General features: G+C 41.4%; 1 protein-coding gene across 1 annotated transcript; it reads right to left on the minus strand.

Moving 5' to 3' along the window:
* Window positions 1-276: 276 nt before the first annotated feature.
* lcp2a (lymphocyte cytosolic protein 2a) lies at window positions 277-16,998 on the minus strand. The gene is made up of 21 exons (XM_061055801.1): window positions 16,457-16,998; window positions 14,352-14,414; window positions 14,025-14,071; window positions 13,257-13,328; window positions 13,124-13,149; window positions 12,594-12,634; window positions 12,015-12,201; window positions 11,491-11,585; window positions 8,625-8,694; window positions 8,456-8,533; window positions 7,468-7,493; window positions 7,063-7,082; window positions 6,166-6,273; window positions 6,052-6,070; window positions 5,954-5,969; window positions 5,769-5,856; window positions 4,461-4,513; window positions 3,948-4,030; window positions 3,216-3,290; window positions 2,778-2,927; window positions 277-1,664 (listed from the first exon to the last, which is right to left on the minus strand). The coding sequence occupies exons 1-21, from the start codon at window positions 16,532-16,534 to the stop codon at window positions 1,515-1,517; spliced, it is 1,545 nt and encodes a 514-aa protein (XP_060911784.1). The 5' UTR covers window positions 16,535-16,998; the 3' UTR covers window positions 277-1,514.
* Between the last annotated feature and the right edge of the window lie 909 nt (window positions 16,999-17,907).

A 17,907-nucleotide genomic window follows, 5' to 3' on the forward strand; every position in this document is an offset into this window, starting at 1 on the left:
TTCTCGAGCATGCGCAGAACGCAAAATCCGATTACGATACGATGGCTGAGTTTACATGTCGTTAGTTTGCCGACTATGAACGACTTATCTAGATGTTCTTTTCCGATTATGAAATGTCCATTATGGGCCGATTTTGGTCCGATGTAGGTCGGACTAAGATGTTAACATGCATTTTAAAATCCCTGCTCCGTGACACCGCCCCTCCCCCGACAGTGATAGTCTCCCACTTTGAGGGACAAGTTTTAAAATACAACTCAAGAAGATTTCAGGAGCAGCCATGATTAATCAGTCTTTATTTGTTTAGCACAGGTAAATTACAAAAGCTCCCGGTTTGAATCCCCGTCTGGCAGGAGCCTCTCTGTGTGGAGTTTGCATGTTCTCCTCGTGCATGTGTGGGTTCTCTCCAGGTACTCCGGCTTCCTCCCACAGTCCAAAGACATGCTCGTTAGGTTAACTGCTGACTCTTGATTGACCATAAATATTTTCATTTCAGGTAGGGTTAGGGTTAACTAAACTTCTTTCTTCAGAAAGAAACAGGAATCATACGAGTGAATACAAATGTAAAATGACACCTGAAACCTTTTACAGGTGAATTTAAAAACACAAACTCGTCATGAGAGTTTTGACTTCTTATCTGTTCACCAACGAAGACAGACTGAACCTCAGGTGATTCACACTGGTGTGAGTGTGTGTGTGTGTGTGTGTGTGTGTGTGTGTGTGTGTGTGATGACAGTTGGCAGTGGCAGCAGTAATATTCGCCCTGCGGTGCCTTCGAGGACAACGCAGACAAAACAATACAGTCTGAGCTTTAACTGACAAATGATGACAGGGATTAAAAAGGGGCTCATGGGAAAAACTATACAACAGAGTCCTAAATGCCCATTTCTTATTTTTAATTACCAACTCATGCAGATAAACTCCTGCAAACTTTGTAAACTGCAAATACATTATTAAACGTTGCCTATGTAATTGTGCAATTTACACATTGGCTCCTTTAAATATTTTTATACGGATTTAATAAAGAGATGAAACTCATTATTTTTGTGAAGTGGGAATACTGGAAGCTTGCTCTTTATTTCACAAACAGAATTACATGAATGCATCCTGAAACACTGGATTTAGCAGGGCTGGACGCAGATACAGATCAGTGCAGAGTTTGAATTTGGAATAACTGCTACTAGAGGCTTAAACAGACAATACAACATTTATGTGACGCCAGACCAGAGGACGTCTCAAGAAAAAAATTAAATGAAAACCCCTTTATTGACAGAATAGTTCCAGAGCTTCAGAGTGTAAAAAGTTTACGGTCCAAAAAAATGTAAAACTTTAAAAACAGAGCAACGTCACAAAAATAAAAAATGTGGAAGACGAGAAAATAAAGCAACGTGCAAAAATCTGACATTTCTCTCATGATCACACCTCAACATCTGAGGAGAACATTCATCTTCATCCTGCCTGTTGGGTTTAACTCAGGCTTAGTTTTTACTCATCCAGTCTGATCCGGATTGATCCGGTCAGGACCAGTTCTGTCCGGTCATGTAGTACCCGGCCGGGTCGGAGAGCAGACACTGGTTCTGCTGGCTCGAGCGCCTGTTTTTGGCGTCAATGAGGAGAAGAGGAGACTGGGAGTAATGACTGATGATGCCACTCACTGAGGGGAAAGACTGCACACACACACACACACACACACACACTCACAGTTAAAGATGTTCAAGTTCAAGTTTATGCACAATACATAAAGGTGTGTAAACAGGTTGTGAAACCAGTCCAAAAGTGCTTGGTGCAGAAGGCACAAACAAGGGTGCAAAAGAACAGTTCATAGTGCAAATGGCGAATGGATGTCCCTAGTATAGGGACCCCTTGGGGCATTCCAAAGTGCAGGGGGGGGGCAGACCATAGTGCACAGGGGGCAGTCCATAGGTACCACAGTACCATAATAATGGTAACAGACAGTACAGAAATGCAGCACATACTGTACGTAACAGGGGAAAAAACAAAACAAAAACAAACGTTAAGCCATATTTAAGTGACGTATGGCTGGCTTGGAGGTAGGTGCTATCTCTGATGTTCTGCTGGGGATGCTTCTGTACCTCTTCCCTGATGGCAAAAGAGTGAACAGGTGATATGCTGGTGGGGGGAGGGGGGGGGGGGGGTGGAAGTGTCAGTGGTGATGTTTCGAGGCTATGGTAGGCAGACTGCAGCCAATGATCTTGGAGGCTCTGCACACTACTTTCTCTAGCTGTTGTTTATCAATATGTTTCATAAAGAGAGTATAAAGGTTTTTCTATTAAGAGGCAATCTCAGATGAAAAAAAATCTGCTGCAGTTCTTCCAGTGTCCACTAGAGTCTGTCTCCTGCAGTGAGTCAGTCTCCATAGAGCCCCATGTTAAAATGTCCAACTTTACAGCAGAAAAGAAAGATGTTTACAGTCTGGTACAAAAACTGTTTGGGTCTCATTTCTGTATTGGTAAAAACTGTTAGAGGATTACATTTTTTATAACTCATTCATTTTGATTATATAAGCACTGAGAGTTATGCATACATTTTCAGAATTAGGGGTGTGGCTATGTTGACTGACAGTTGAGTGTGTTAAGGCCCGCCCCCAGCTCCACCTCTTTGTCTATTTCTTGATTATCTAAGGGGAAGGTTAAATAAAGATTGAATTAAGGGAACTGAAACCTCTACCTTCTCTCAGATATAAAGTGACTGCATTCTTTAGAGGACAGGCTCAGCTGTTAGCACGTGTCTGTGCTCACTCAGGTGTACTTCCTGTTTACCTCCTGCACTTTGAGTCCAGTTCCCAGCAGGAACTCATGGTTCTGCTGTCTGATCTGGATGTTGAACACTTTGTCCTGGTAAAACACCATCAGGGTGAACGGCTGATTGGCCAGCTGCCGCGTGGAGTCCCTCACCAGGTACGCCCCGTCCTCAACACAGACACAGAGGCAGACATGAGGAGGCGGAGTCACAGATGTAAAACTACTCTCCCCTCACGTTTTACTGACCAACTACTTTTAATACAGTACACAACAACCTGTATACGTTCATCAGAATACCACTTACACCTCTCTGCACCAACACTGATAACCCAGTAACATGTTTATCTTAAGGAAAAGTAATCTGTCTCAAAACAGATATGGAGATCAAATATATTCAGATGGATTTTAATGCCAGAAAATACGCTGAATATATATATTTTTTAATTAGTTTGGTACCTTGTTGACTCTTTTCAGACATCCCTCAGCCTGACCTCTGGTCACTTTGCCAATGTACCAACGAGGGTCCAACTCCTGCAAACACACACACACACACACACACACACACACACACACACACACACACACACACACACACACACACACACACACACACATTCATGTAAAGTGAGGACATGTATTTGAAGTACGGAGATATCTATAAAATTGGGAAATGTGTCAATCAATGATATTCGAGACAGTTTTGCATTGAGTAGACATTTGGAGCAGCTGTGGATCAGTGGTAGAGTCGTCGTCTCTCTCTGCAGGTCACGGGCTCGATCCCCAGCTCCTGCAGCAACATGTCCGATGTGTCCTTGTGCAAGACACTTAACCCCGAATTGCTCCTGCTCCTTTGTCAGTGGTGTGTGAATGTGTATGAATGGATGAGTTAATACTGATGGGCTCTTTACTCAGCAGCCTCTACCATCAGTGTGTGAATGTGTAGGTGTGACCTGCAGTGTAAAAACTCTGTACAACCTCAAGTCCATTTACATTTCTTCTCAGTGAGATCCCAAATTTTAGAATTAACATGACACTATGTTAAAGTCTGTAATATCGATTTGAGAAAATGTTTGCAGTTCTCCAGTCCTTCGCAGCATCTTTAAACGTTCAGTCTTGTGTTTATGTTGAGGTCATTTTCAGGTTTTTATGGAATGTAATGAAAATAAAGAAATCTCTCCATGTGATTACCTGAGATCTCGTTGATGTGGACGGAGGGGGACGAAAAGACTGTCTGTCTGATCCTAAGAAGCTCCCTCTCGGTTCCCCAATTGCTGCAATATACAGACACGCACGCACACACACGCACACACACACACACACACGCACGCACGCACGCACGCACGCACACACACACACACACACACACAAAAATATCAGTACAGTACTTCCTGAGTCTTGCTTTTTAGGTGTTATACTGCCCTCTGGTGTTTTTAAAGAGTCAGCACAAGAAAAACATAATTCTACTCTTCAGTCTACCAACACTTTGAAATGTTAACTTAGTTTGATGTAGTTGAATCTTTTATCAGGCACTTAAATACAAATAAAACATATATTTGCCACTGACACAAAAAATTAAAAATGTAAATCAGCGGTGTGAAAAGAAACAGACAAGTTTGTAGAAGAATTTAAACCACATCTGTTCATGAATCTGAATAAAATAGTTTAACAAAATGCTGAATTGATTGTTTGTGTTCTTCTTACCAGAGTGAAGCTTTTGAGGCAGCGACGCTGCAGAGGGAACATTGGGAGGCAAACTGCTCAAAAACACACAAAAAAGCCAGTTATACATTTTGAAGATTGACTCACTTTTGGAGAAGGCCTCTGGTGGACACTAGAGGAACTGAAGTTTTGTGCACTTCTGCATTGGCTTAATTTTTTGAGGTTGCCGCTTGGACAATCCTCCTTTTTTTCTACTTGACTTTATAGACTTGGAATAATGTGTTACACTTTCACATCTTTATCTTTCAGTCTACCAAAAACCTAAGGCCCTGTTAAAAAAACTGAAACTGTAATTGGATGTAATGTTTGAATTATGTGCTTCTGTCTCTCCTGTTTTATATTTATTTTTTTGCTGTTATTGTGTTTTGTCTTGGCCATGCCTCCCTATAAACACAACTTTTAAACTCCAGTGGCCCCTTACTCGATAGAGGTGAAAAATAAATGTATATAAAAGACTCACCACTGAACCTTTATTAAGGTTTTAAATCACTAAATATAACTCTGTAGCATGTTTGCTTGTTTGCAATTGCTTCATGGTGTGAGAAAACTCTTCACAGATATTACAAAATTTACATCATAACCAGAGTCACTGCTTGTCATCCGGCAAGACAGGCAACTGCTTGGGGCCCCAGGCCAGTGGGGGGCGCCCTGGGGGCTGACAAAATTCAAACCCCAGCAGTGGCTTAAAATGTGCAAAGTTTGCAATGACAGTAGTAATCCTCCCTTAGAGGGCCCCATCTTACATTAAAGCTTGTGGCGCTGCTAAACGTCTTGTGCATTATTCCCACGAAATCCTAAGTTTGTCTTCATTATATAAAATAAGGGTGATGTCACCACTTGTATTATAGGTAGCCTACTAATGGAGAATAATGTCTGATAAAAAGTTGAAAATGGCGCTGGCGTTGTCAGCCCTTGGTCTTTTAGTGGAAAAAGAAAAGAAGAGGCGGAGGCGACAAATAAGGAGAAACCGCACTAATGGGTGAAAGCATGGATACTACAGCGGCATGCTCAAGGGGCTTTCCTGAACCTGTGTCGAGAGCGGGAGAAAAATGAAACGTCCGAACAGCCAAACCGACATTGGTTTGTGTTGTTAAATCTTAAAAGAATAAATGTAAAGATTTAGTTTCTTAAATGGATCATTTCTTCAAACAGCTGAGAAAAAGCTTCAGGACGAAACGTTGCATTTTGTAGAAATGTTAGCGGGCCGACCTTTGATCCATGATGTACGCCACAATTTACCAGATTAAACAGGCATGATTATTGTCATAATAATGATTTTATCATTTATACCTGTCTCCGTGACGTGGAAGGGGACCCGGGAGTCCAGGGCGAGGGTGAAGACTTTTATTGTGGAGGGGGAAGGTGTTGTTTTTAGGAACTGGAAGAGAGAAAGGAGTTTAAAGAATTTCTCACATATTGATGGTGATCGAAGAAACAAAGGGGAGTAGATAAAATGAGCTAAAAATTAATCTCACCTTCATCATTTGTCTGCTGAAGAGAGAGAGGAAAGGATCAGAGATCATTTCAAACAAATTAGCTGTCAAAATAAGAGTCTGTCAGTAAAGAAACGTACCTCTCTTCTTGCATCGAACCTGCAAAATAAAACGTGTTTATGATCAAAAACCTAGAACAAGCAGTTTGACCATCTTACAGAGTTCCATATTTATATACAGCCAATGATGCTGACCTGTTGGGAGGAGCTCTGGCAGAGGAGTTACTCCTGCCGATAGACGTGGAGGGAGGAGGTAGAACAGGTTTGGACCAGTTATGAGGATCGGGGGTGTCGGGCTGAGCCCTAAAAACAAACAGAAACACACAACTGTGTCATGAAAGCGTCACACATTTGATATTCTCTGTACGTCATGGGGTTACATCATAAACTCCATAACAAACAAGCCATTTGAAAGTTGTTGCATTCAGACATTTTATAAATCTCCTCTGTGATAGTGGCTTTATTAACCAAGACACATTTCCTTTTTTTTGCATATCTGAAGGGACAAAGTTTAATTGGCTGTGTTCAACCTTCACAGATAAACCGACAGATGGCACTTCATGGTTAGGTGTGTACAGGGGCACCTCCAGGTATTAAGGCCCCATAGAAAGATATCTTAGAATAGTTCTCCCCAGTGGCATGTAATGATGTTAACATTATTGGAATATTGTCTGAACTGCACTTTAGAACCTCTTTTATTTGCTTACACATGTCATAGAGGTGGGATGATGCACTTATTCAGTATTTAATGGAGAAGAGCCAGATAGATAGAAGATAGTATCGTCTGCACAAAATCTGATATTAAAGGCTGTGTTACAGTGGGACACAGGGGTTAGTTTCCCAAAATACAAGAAAGAATCTGCAGTCTGAAACTAATTCACAGACGTTATGTGCTATCTGAATTACAAAATGCCTGATTTTATTTTTGCGTGTACATTTTGTAATTTTTCCTCATTATCGCCCTTTAAATCAGTTTTTACAAAGGCAAAATTGGGGATTAGAGTTAAAATTATGTTTTTTTTATTTTGCGTATGATACAAACTGAGATTAATCTATTACTGTGTAAAACTCTTCCTGTCGACGCTCTCTTACCTCCATGGATGTGCGCCAGGCTGTAAGAAGGAGAAACAATAAAACAATAAGAGAATAAAAGTTTAGACTAAATTCATGTTACACAGAACTTATTAGTGTCTGTTGAGCATCAGGAGTTCCTCAGGGTTCTGTTCTCGATCCTGTTAAGTTTTAGTTTTTCTGTCTTAATCATAGAATTGGATTAAATGTAAGTGAAACTGTAACAGACAACGTCATAGATCTATATTTGAAAATCAGCTTCTTCCACTTAGGGCTGTGTACAAATTACCCACTTAGAATAAATTAATGCCAGATTTCTAGTTAGAGATCACTTTAAGCAAAATAAAATGACTCCACCTGAACACTGCTCCATATAATCTGAGATTGTTTAATTATTGTGAAATAAAATCCACTTTAAAAACTCACCGTGTTCAGTGTGTTGCGATGAGGTCCTGTGAACAGCAGAAAACTTCATGTTAAAGTGCTTAAAACATCAGCCTATCAAATTAATAGATAAAAACTCATAATAGAAAGGTTAACTCTTCAGTTTGATTTTAATCCTTTAACTCTGTTGTTGTTATCGTCTGTTGTTTCTGCCCTGAGCTCCTGTCGAGGTTAATATTTGATTTTAAGGTAACCATATTATGTTGTCTTTGTCTTCAAGAAACATTAAGAAAGAGAAGCACAAAACACATGAAGATATTTTCAGATAAATATAATATAACACCAGGGGTGTGTCCAGACTTTTTGGACTGGGGTGGCCAAACTGAGGCCCCGACTTCTGCAGGGCTTGCCTGTAGTGTGATGTCACACACACACAAATAAATATAAATTATTTACCTTTCTAACCTCACCAATAATATCTACTTTATAAAACAAGATAAGCTAATGTAAACATTGTAAACATTAGCTTAATGTTTTAATGACTTACTTAAAAATGTCCATGCAAACTCCAGCACAGTCTAACTTCTAATGTTTTGGTGCCGACACATGGCCAGTTAGTTCATTGAGTGCATTACTTTCCCGTACACCTGTATTGTGCAAAGTTTTTGTACAAACAAAATAAAATATGCTGCACTGATAAGTAAAGAAACATACAAGCAGTCTCTGCAAAAAAAAACCTAATAGTTGATTTTAACTCAAGTCCCGCCTCTCACTGAGCAAATAGTCAATCATAGTTTAGGATTTTGGGGTGGCACCTGGGGTGGCACCTGGGGAGGCCAATAAAAGTTCTAGGAGGGCCCACACCACCCCTCTCAGGTTTAAATTCAAATTAAATGAAACCAAACGAGTGAGATAAATGAATCTGTAAACAGATTGAGGTTTAGTTAAGTGATTAAAAAAGTTAAAATAAAGTGATTAAATGATATAAAACCTACAGAGGTGATCGTTGTCATGTTTCGTTCAGGGTTACCTCTGATTGGGGACGGGGTAGATCCTGCATTTCTACCTGGTTTGTCTCCACGAAAGATCTGCGGAGGCCCAGGAGGAACTGGACACAACGACAGATGCACACGTCATGAACCGTTACCACGACAACAGAGTGCTTCCTGTGTGGACAGGAGCAGCTTCCTGTTACTCACATTTTCCTGATGGTTGTCCGCTGCCATGAGGGGAGGGGGAGGGGTCTCTCCTGGAGGGCGACTCACCTGGCTGAAAGAGGCAGAGAGAGGTCGAGTGAACAGCTGATTCATGTTTACAATGTTTAAAATCACCTCAAACCAAATCTACTAAAGCTGTTTTCTCACATGCACTCTTCAAAATGCCTAGAAGAAAGGTCTCTTAGTGGAGACAGGATGTATAAAAGAGACGCAGCGCTCTCATTGACTAAGAATCATCCAATCCAGACAGTACTTGCTAATGATTATTTAGGAAAAACCATAGCTAACATACAGAACCCCTGGATTAGATTCCAACTGAAAGTCTGGAAAGCTGTTAAGGAAGACTATTATTTACAAGATAAAATACGACTACTAAGACTGTGTGCCTATGACCATGATTTTAAACCTAACCAACTGGACTCCAGATTTAAAGACTGGACAAGTAAAGGAATAACCACACTCTTTTCAGTTACTGATAAGGGACACTTGATGGATTTTCAGACTTTGAAGAGAAAATATGCCCTTGAACAACAGGACTTCTACAGATATTTACAATTACGACATTATTTTGACAAAGTGTTGAAACATTTCCCACCAGACATGGATGAACTGGTACTGAAAGAATTTATAGGAGCCTACAAATCCGAATTAAAAAGAGGTTTCATAGCCAGACTATATAAAGGCTTCATGAAAAAAAGATCACACTCAACAGAATATGTAAAAAACAAATGGGAAAAAGAAGGCAGTTTCACTATTTCAAAAGAAGAATGGCACAACTATTGTGACTTTCAGTGGAAATGTACTAACTCACATACATGGAGAGAATTTGGATGGAAGTGTCTGGTTAGGTTTTATATCACCCCGAAACAAAAATCTTATTTCACAGGAGAGGATCCAAAATGCTGGAAACAATGTGGGAGCCAAGATGCTAACCATTGGCACATATTGTGGGACTGTCCAACAATTAGAAATTTCTGGTCAAAAATCCACAACACTCTGGAAGTCAAATTTACAAAGAAAATACCATCTGAGTTTAGTACTTATTTTTTTGGGAAAGTTGACTGTATTGCTGGTCACTTCAATGTTTACCTATTTGGCAATCTGATAACTGCCTGTAAAAAAAACTATAACTAGACACTGGCTACATCCTGACCCCCCCACGACAGAGGAGTGGGAGGATATAGTCAATGAAATCTATGTTATGGAAAAAATTACCTTCTCACTTCATTTACAAATGGATAAATTTAAGCAATTATGGTCTAGATGGGTCTCGCATGTACGTTTGTCACGGCCACACTTCCCAGAATTGGTCAATTAACAGATACTTTAACGTTGATGTTGTTATCCCCATGCATACATGTGTATGTGTACTGATGTCTTGTATGTTTATCATGCATAAGGTGTTTTGTTTTCCTGTACTTTGTTTTCTGTCTCTTGGGCCCTCCGCTTTGAAAACATGTTGAACTGTCGCCCTACATATTAAAGAAAATAAATGTAACTACACATCCCTCTTTACAGACTGTATATAGTTATAGAGTAATAAGGTACATATTGTTAAAACAAAGAAAAAAATTGATGATGTTAAGGAGGAAAATGGTCTCAGGATTATCTAGATGTTTGCTGCAGACTTTCACTGTGGACCCTTTATACCTTCTGTAACTGCATGGCTAATTGTCTGTAAATTGTTCTCAACCATCCTCGAAATAAAGAATTGTAAAAAAATAAAAATGAGACGCGGCGGAAATCCAAGACGACAAGGAAACAAAGTTTGATGTTATGATGTCTGTTTTCCATTCTGCTAATGCTATGTGTGTACAGACATTCACAGTATGAACTAGAGAGTGGAGAAGAACACGCAGAGCAGAAACAAATAAGAAGCAGCTTCATTGTGACCATTGCATGATAAAGATGTAAAAACCCTCCTTTGATCTGCCCTGAAGAATTTTCCTGAATATTTCCTGCTGCACTCTCACATCAGTTCCCCAACTTCACGCCAAAAATTTATCAGGGGCAGGAAAAATTGGGGGTACAGTCGGGGGACAAAAATATGTCCGTTGGCATTCACACATGCAGATCACCTCAACAGTTTCAGGAGTTTTGTGCAAGTGAAAACCGTATTTGTTCTATTATTTACAGAGATCCAACATTTAATCCTGTATGAGCAAGAAAAATGTTCTTTAAAGACAGACTCAGCAGCTTCCTCCTTCAAAATAAAATACAGACTTCTCCTAAAGTGAAGCTGCTCCATCTTCCCTTCTGGGCCTCCATACATGTGTGGTGGTGACTGTGTCTGCAGAGACTCTGTCCTCTGACTGGATTTTACTGTTCTGCTTTGTTCTGGTTGACTCGGGACGTTTCTGGGCGGAGCTGGTGTGTTTCCTCCAGCCAATGACAGCGCAGCAGGTGAGTTTAGGAGAGGATACAATTCAGTGATTGGACGAGATTCAAACCAGTCAATATGACGGACGTGGACGTAGCAGCAAAGAAGAGAAAATATAATCAGAGTGAGGAGAAACACCAAGTGGATAAAGCTCGTTCTAAAACGAGGGTGAACCTTGTGTTGGCTTTTACTCGTGGACGTGGAGTTGGTCTACTTCCTGTTGGACAGGCAGGTGACAAACACCGGCGGTTAGCTTGAGCTAGCGTGCGTTAGTTCGCAGTGTAGCTACAAGCAGTAAACATACACACTATGTCCTGCAGGGGGCGGGGCTTCTGGGGGAGATGAGCCCAGGAGGAGGGGCCCAGTTTGAATGTTTACAAACATTTGACTGACTCCGCCTCTAACAGGTAGAAACCTTGAACAGAACCAGACTCACCAGAGATCAGAGAAAGAAAGATAGAGACTCACCATCCGGGGAGACGGTGCAGAAAGGGAGGATACAGTGGGGCGGGGACTCAGAGCAGGAGGCGGGCCTCTGGATGATACATGGTTATCTCTGTTATCTACAAACACACACATTAATATCATTCTTCCCAAGTGGATGAAAACATGTATTAGATTTGAGGGAAACTTATAAAAATGTGATAAATCTTATGAACAATGTTTCTTGAGGCCATGGGAGTTGTGTAATGGGTCTTGGTGTGTTTTATTTATAACATTCATGTGTTATTCTTACGACACAGGACTTTTGTGCAACGTGCTTCCTGTTGTTTATGTCTCTCTGTTTACATGTGGCTTCTTGTTTCTATTGTTTTTCTAACAGGGAGGCAGCTAAATGTGTGCAGAGCTTGGACTCCAAGACAATTTCCTACAAGGATCGATGTCATTTCATGTGTCTTTTCATTTCTCATGTCTGAATAAGAACTTGATGTCGAGCATTAAAGTGTATCATACAGTAACGTCAGACAGTCAGAGCCCCCCCTGGTGGTTACCGACGTAATCGTTGTCTCCCATGGGCAGGGTGCTGCACAGTTTGTGAGGCAAGTCCTCAGGAGGCTCGGTAGGAGGTGGCTCGTAATCATTGGCCGCGTCCTCGTTTGGGGATTCATAGTCCCCGCCGCTGCCCTCCTCCTCACCACTGTACGGACTCTCATAGTCATCATCGAAATCTTCATCATCCTGACAGAGCGGAGGACACAGAGAGGTGGATGATGAGGGATGGATGGAGGAAATGATTCAAGGATAGAACCCACAACAACCTGAAAACCACCAACCAACAACCCTGAATCACCGAGGAACAACCAAACAGCCGGGAGGAACATCCTACAACCAGGCTCTATAGTATTTATAAAGATGACATGTTTAAGCCCGTCAGAGCAGGGTTCATTTATCTCATTTAGCTTTAGAAGGATGAGAAGAACAAATGTAAAGAGAGGCTGAAACCTTTAAAACAGCAACTTTTTCTGGAATAAAGCTGCACAAATTGGAAATTCCCCGACAGGGTCAGAGTATTTTTTTTGTTCAAATGAAACCAAAAGTGGAAAAAACAGAAGAAAGGCGGCCGAACGTACAAACTCGTCTTCTCCCCAGCCCTGAACGTCAGCACAGGTGTCTGCAGACGAGGAGACAGAAGTTTAGCAGCTCATTAACACATAAACATGTCGACTCAGATTAATATCTTTAACGATTGAGCACAAACAGAAAATAATAACAGATAAAACAAAGAGACAGAAACCTACAAAAGTAGAATCTGATGTCAATAAACTAAAAAAGAAAGGATTAAATAAAAGTTTTAAAGCAGAGTAATCCACCGTGTGTTTAATATAAAGTCATGACGTCGTGTTGTTCACATTACAAATACCATCAAAGCAAAAGAACAAAATCATTTATGACATGATGAAAGGGATTTTTGTCTCTTTTCATGTAAAACTATGATTACTATATCATGTCCAAAAATAACAAGATATCAAAGTGTGATGAAATATTAAATATAACATAAGATGTAGAAATAAGATTTATAGAATGTTATAAAACATATTAACTATATTTAGCACAATATTTTAAATGAGATAATATTTATGTTGTAAAGAACAGTTCCTACCTGGTTCATGACTTTTGGGAGTTGATCTGTAAAAAACAAACATTAAATTATTTAGATGCAAACATTCAATCACTAGATTAATTGTGTTTGTGTCATTTGTTTTAAAATATGTAAAAAGATTTAGAAAATATACCTTTTACCAAATCGTAAAAGTCCTCGTTTCTCCTCCTTTTTGCTGATTTCTGTGCTGATCTTTAAGATTAACCTGTCAGCATACAGAGTTATAAATAAAGGTTATTCAAACCTGTCAGCACACAGAGTTATAAATAAAGTTTATTCAAACCTGTCAGCACAAAGAGTTATAAATAAAGGTTATTCAAACCTGTCAGCACACAGAGTTATAAATAAAGTTTATTCAAACCTGTCAGCACAAAGAGTTATAAATAAAGTTTATTTAAACCTGTCCACAGACAGTTATAAATAAAGTTTATTTAAACCTGTCCACAGACAGTTATAAATAAAGGTTATTCAAACATGTCCACATACAGAGTTATAAATAAAGTTTATTTAAACCTGTCCACAGACAGGTATAAATAAAGGTTATTCAAACTTGTCCACAGACAGAGTTATAAATAAAGGTTATTCAAACTTGTCCACAGACATAGTTATAAATAAAGGTTATTCAAACCTGTCCACAAACAGAGTTATAAATTAAGGTTATTCAAACCTGTCCACAAACAGAGTTATATATAAAGGTTATTCAAACCTGTCCACAGACAGAGTTATAAATAAAGGTTATTCAAACCTGTCCACAGACAGAGTTATAAATAAAGGTTATTTAAACCTGTCCACAGACAGAGTTATAAATTAAGGTTATTCAAACCTGTCCACAAACAGAGTTATAAATAAAGGTTATTCAAACCTGTCCACAAACAGAGTTATAAATAAAGTTTAAACTTACGGAGCATGAAGTTTCGGGAACTTCTGCAGGTCGTTTTCACTCAGATTCTAAAAAAAACACGAGATGTCAAGTTCAACAACTGACTCCTCTCCTTTCATATCTCCTTACCTCCTTCTATACCTCCTCATCTCCTTTAATATCTCCTCATCTCCTATCTCCTTTTCTCTACTCATATTTCCTCTCCTCTCCTCCTCTCCTCTCCTCTCCTCTCCTCCTCCCCTCCTCTCCTCTCCTCTCCTCTCCTCTCCTCCCCTCCTCTCCTCTCCTCTCCTCTCCTCTCCCCTCCCTCACTGTTGTCCAAGCATAAATGTTTGTTTGTGAACTCACCACAAATCTGGATCCGTTGATGGAGTTCTTCATCACGACTTTATCACAGCCGGACAGATTCATCTGAAACACGTCACAGGTATGGAAATGTTAAATCAGTGTGAGTTTACCTGCAGTTTGAGACGGATTCACTCCTCTCCTGAACACCTGTCTCTTACTGCAAAAAAATCTTCATAATATCGATCATTAAAATAACAGAGATGTCTCGCTGCAGGTGGTGTTGAAAAGAATCAAAGAGCTGGATTACAGTAATCCCTCTGTTCGGGGGGGGGGGGGTGGGGGGGGGTGGGGTGGTCCAACTGGGGCCCTGACTTACTGTAAGCAGGCATAAAGTGCACGTGCACACCTGAAGAACGTAATTGACCCTTAAACAAGAGCATGGCAACATGTAAATCTTCTGAGTTTAAAGGTCACATATCCTCCTCCTCTTCAACCAGTGTATATAAGTCTCAGAGCTCCTCAAAACATGTCTGTGAGGTTCCTTGTTCTAAATCCACTCTGATCCTGTATTTGATCATGTCTATAAGCCCCTCTATTTCAGTCCTGCTCAGAACAGGCTGTTTCTGTGTCTGTACCTTTAAATGTAAATAAGCTGTGTCTGACCACGCCCCCTCTCTGGAAGGGCTTGGGTGTCTCAAGCTTTCTCCCTCCATCTCGTATTGTTTACAGTGAGAAGTCAGACTCAGAGGGCAAAACAAACACCTAGCTGTGGGAGTGTCACCCACCTGGGGGAGGGGTTACTGCCCTTTGTGATGTCATGAAGGGAACATCTCCAAACGGCCTGTTTTAGCACACATTTTCTGAAAAGTGGAGCAGGCAAAAGACGGAGAGGATGGACTTTTCTCATCATTAGGGGGTTTGAGACAGACTAGAGACACAGATTAGAGTTAGAGAAACATGGTGAAGAGGATTTTATTTTTTATAGACTCCTTTCTTTCCTTCGCCCCTGTCTTATGAAATAAACATGAAAAGCGTTGATTTTCAATTCAAAGGACTAACAAAACAAAAAATGCTGCATTCACATGTCAAGGCAACTACTAACACAACCTGAACACTTAGTTGGAACTTAAGTCCCGCCTCTGACAGGGCAAATAGCCAATCATAGTTTAGGATTTTGGGATTGCGCCTGGGGTGCCCAATCAGATTTCAAAGGGCCCCATGCCACCCCTTGGACATCGTTCTGGACACGCACCCTGCCTCTGTTACTTCCACAGCGGGCGTGACGGCAGAACAGCGAGGTGGACTCTGTCTCACAGACCTGCGTCCTCTCTTTAACCTTCAAGCAGATTCTGGAAGTGAACCAGGATGAATCTTGATCACAGATTCTAAACATGAATTCATGGATTCATCTGTAGAGGAGTCCGAGTTCTATCCTCTGTGAGGAGGAAAACATGAAAAACAGAAGAGTCCAAACACATCGATAGGGGCGTAATCCTGGAACTCTTCAGCTCTCATCTGACCTGTTTAAACTTCTGCATAGAACGCCAGATGATCGTTTCACATTGAATCAAGCGGTGTCATTTTGTATCGTTTTATCAGAATTGATATCTTATCGTATCATATCATAGCGTATCTCATCGTAGTGTCCATAACAAGTTAACCCCTGATGTGCTCCAGGATTACATCATAGCTGACTGGTTTTCTGTGTACAGCTAATGCTACCTAAAAGACTTGTGTGCCGTTTTTTCTAAACTACAAACAAACCAGAACCTCCTGATAGTGAACCGGTCCAGAAATTTCAGATTCAACATCAATACTCAGACTGAATCGGAGATCACAGTGAGCTAAATATCTGTGTGATGTTACTCTGAAGCTAAAACGCTACAACAGCCTCCTCCATGTTTGACTCCCCTGCTCTCCATCCAATCAGAGGTAAGCTCTGTCAGGACATCTCGCCATTGGTCAAACGGTGCACATCGGACCACAGCGATTTCTTTGGAATTAACTAATTCAACCGAAAAGTTCTGAGTCTCGAAGCTGCTGAGACAAGTGTTTGTGTGTCTGCAGCTGGAGAGGAGGACGAGAAATAAAGGAAGGTAGAGAAAGAGAGAGAGAGAGAGAGAGAGAGAGAGAGGGAGGGGAGGGTAGATGGATGAATGTCTCACCTTCTTCAGGTAGTCTGCCAGCTCCTGAGGGCTCCACCCCATCACCTCCGACCTGGATGGCACTCGGTCTGAGCTCATCCTGCGCCCTCCAAACCCTCTCAGAGACTCGATGTCTGTCCGTCCAGCTGATGTCAAACCCAAACGTTCTGCTCTAACAGAACGAGGCGACCATCACCAAACGCCTGCTGAGGACTTCTGTCTTCCTGCTTCTTGTCTTCAGTTGGCCGTCGGCTCTGTGGCATGTGGGCAGGCCTCGATCCTCACCACTCCTTCCTGCTGAGCACGAACCAAACTTCTCAGAAAGAGTCTCCAAAAATAAAATAACCGTCAGCTGTCTTCAGAAAGTTCGACTTCCTCCAATCAGCTCGCAGCTCTCTTACAGTCTGAGAGTTTTCAGCGAAGAGGACGGAAAGAACGAAGCGACTTTCAGGCCGACATGACACCAAGGAACCAAAATGGCTTCCTTCTCTCTCTCTCTCTCTTTCTCTCTCTACTTCTTCCCCTCTTTCTATCTGTCAGTATCTGCCTCTTTCCTCCTCTTCTCTCTCTTTCTCTCAGAGGAAGTGACTGTGCAGAGGAGGGAGGGGGGGGAGGGTGATGAAGTGTGACCACAGAGCGGAACAGACGTTGCAGTTGCAGCCGCTCTCTGCAGCTCGACGATGTACACTTAAAAACAGGAGAGAGAGAGAGAGAGAGAGAGAGAGAGAGAGAGAGATAGTCTGATCTCTGCAGCTTCACCTTCATCACAGAGCTCAGGTCACATTAACCGTTTCCATCAGTGCGTTCGACCACCTCAATGGCGTTCAGACTGATGGAGGGGATCACTGGTGCCTTTCAGGTGTTGGGTTTCTGTTTTCTGCAGATTTACACTTTCACTCAAACGTTCAGAAGGAGGAGAGATGGTTTCACTGCGCTGTTATCTCAGAATTATAAATGCTTAGGCTATTATTCTGTCTCGTCGTCTGTTCATTGAAAAAAGGCGACAAAATCTACGATTGTAGCGTCGCTTGTTCAAAGTCATTCGCAGCGGTGGGCCATCGATGCAAAAAGACGTGATTTCTACTCATTTTTAGTTTTCACAGAAACATCCTTCATACGGCCGTTTACAGACTGTGGGATGTTAGGACTGTTCAGAGAGGTCGTGAAGGGAGCAGTTTCAAACCGCCATATTTACGCCCCTGTGACGTTTCGCCTTCAGTCTGAATTTCATAGGGGCGTAATGGGGGGACGAAGTGACCCCCCCCACCCCCCTCTGTACCGTCTTCAGAGTGTAAGAGAGGAGAGACGGGATCAGCTGAGCCGGCGGGGGAGAACAGCGCTGTGTGTGTGTGTGTGTGTGTGTGGGTGTGTGGAGCTTCAACCGTGCCGTGCTTCCTCAACGCAGAAACAGACTGGGACGCCAATATCACGCTGTTGCAGAATCAATATGAAAGTACAAATAATTGACGACG

The sequence above is a fragment of the Labrus mixtus genome, chromosome 14 (genome assembly GCF_963584025.1).
Source record: "Labrus mixtus chromosome 14, fLabMix1.1, whole genome shotgun sequence".
Lineage (NCBI taxonomy): Eukaryota > Metazoa > Chordata > Actinopteri > Labriformes > Labridae > Labrus > Labrus mixtus.

Coding starts and splice junctions, on each gene's coding strand:
- lcp2a (XM_061055801.1), bottom strand. CDS start 16,534: ATGAGCTCAGACCGAGTGCCATCCAGGTCGGAGGTGATGGGGTGGAGC. Junction 8,695..11,490: donor CTGCACCGTCTCCCCGGATG/GTGAGTCTCTAT, acceptor TGCCTCTTTCAG/CCAGGTGAGTCGCCCTCCAG. Junction 4,031..4,460: donor GCCTCAAAAGCTTCACTCTG/GTAAGAAGAACA, acceptor TGTATATTGCAG/CAATTGGGGAACCGAGAGGG.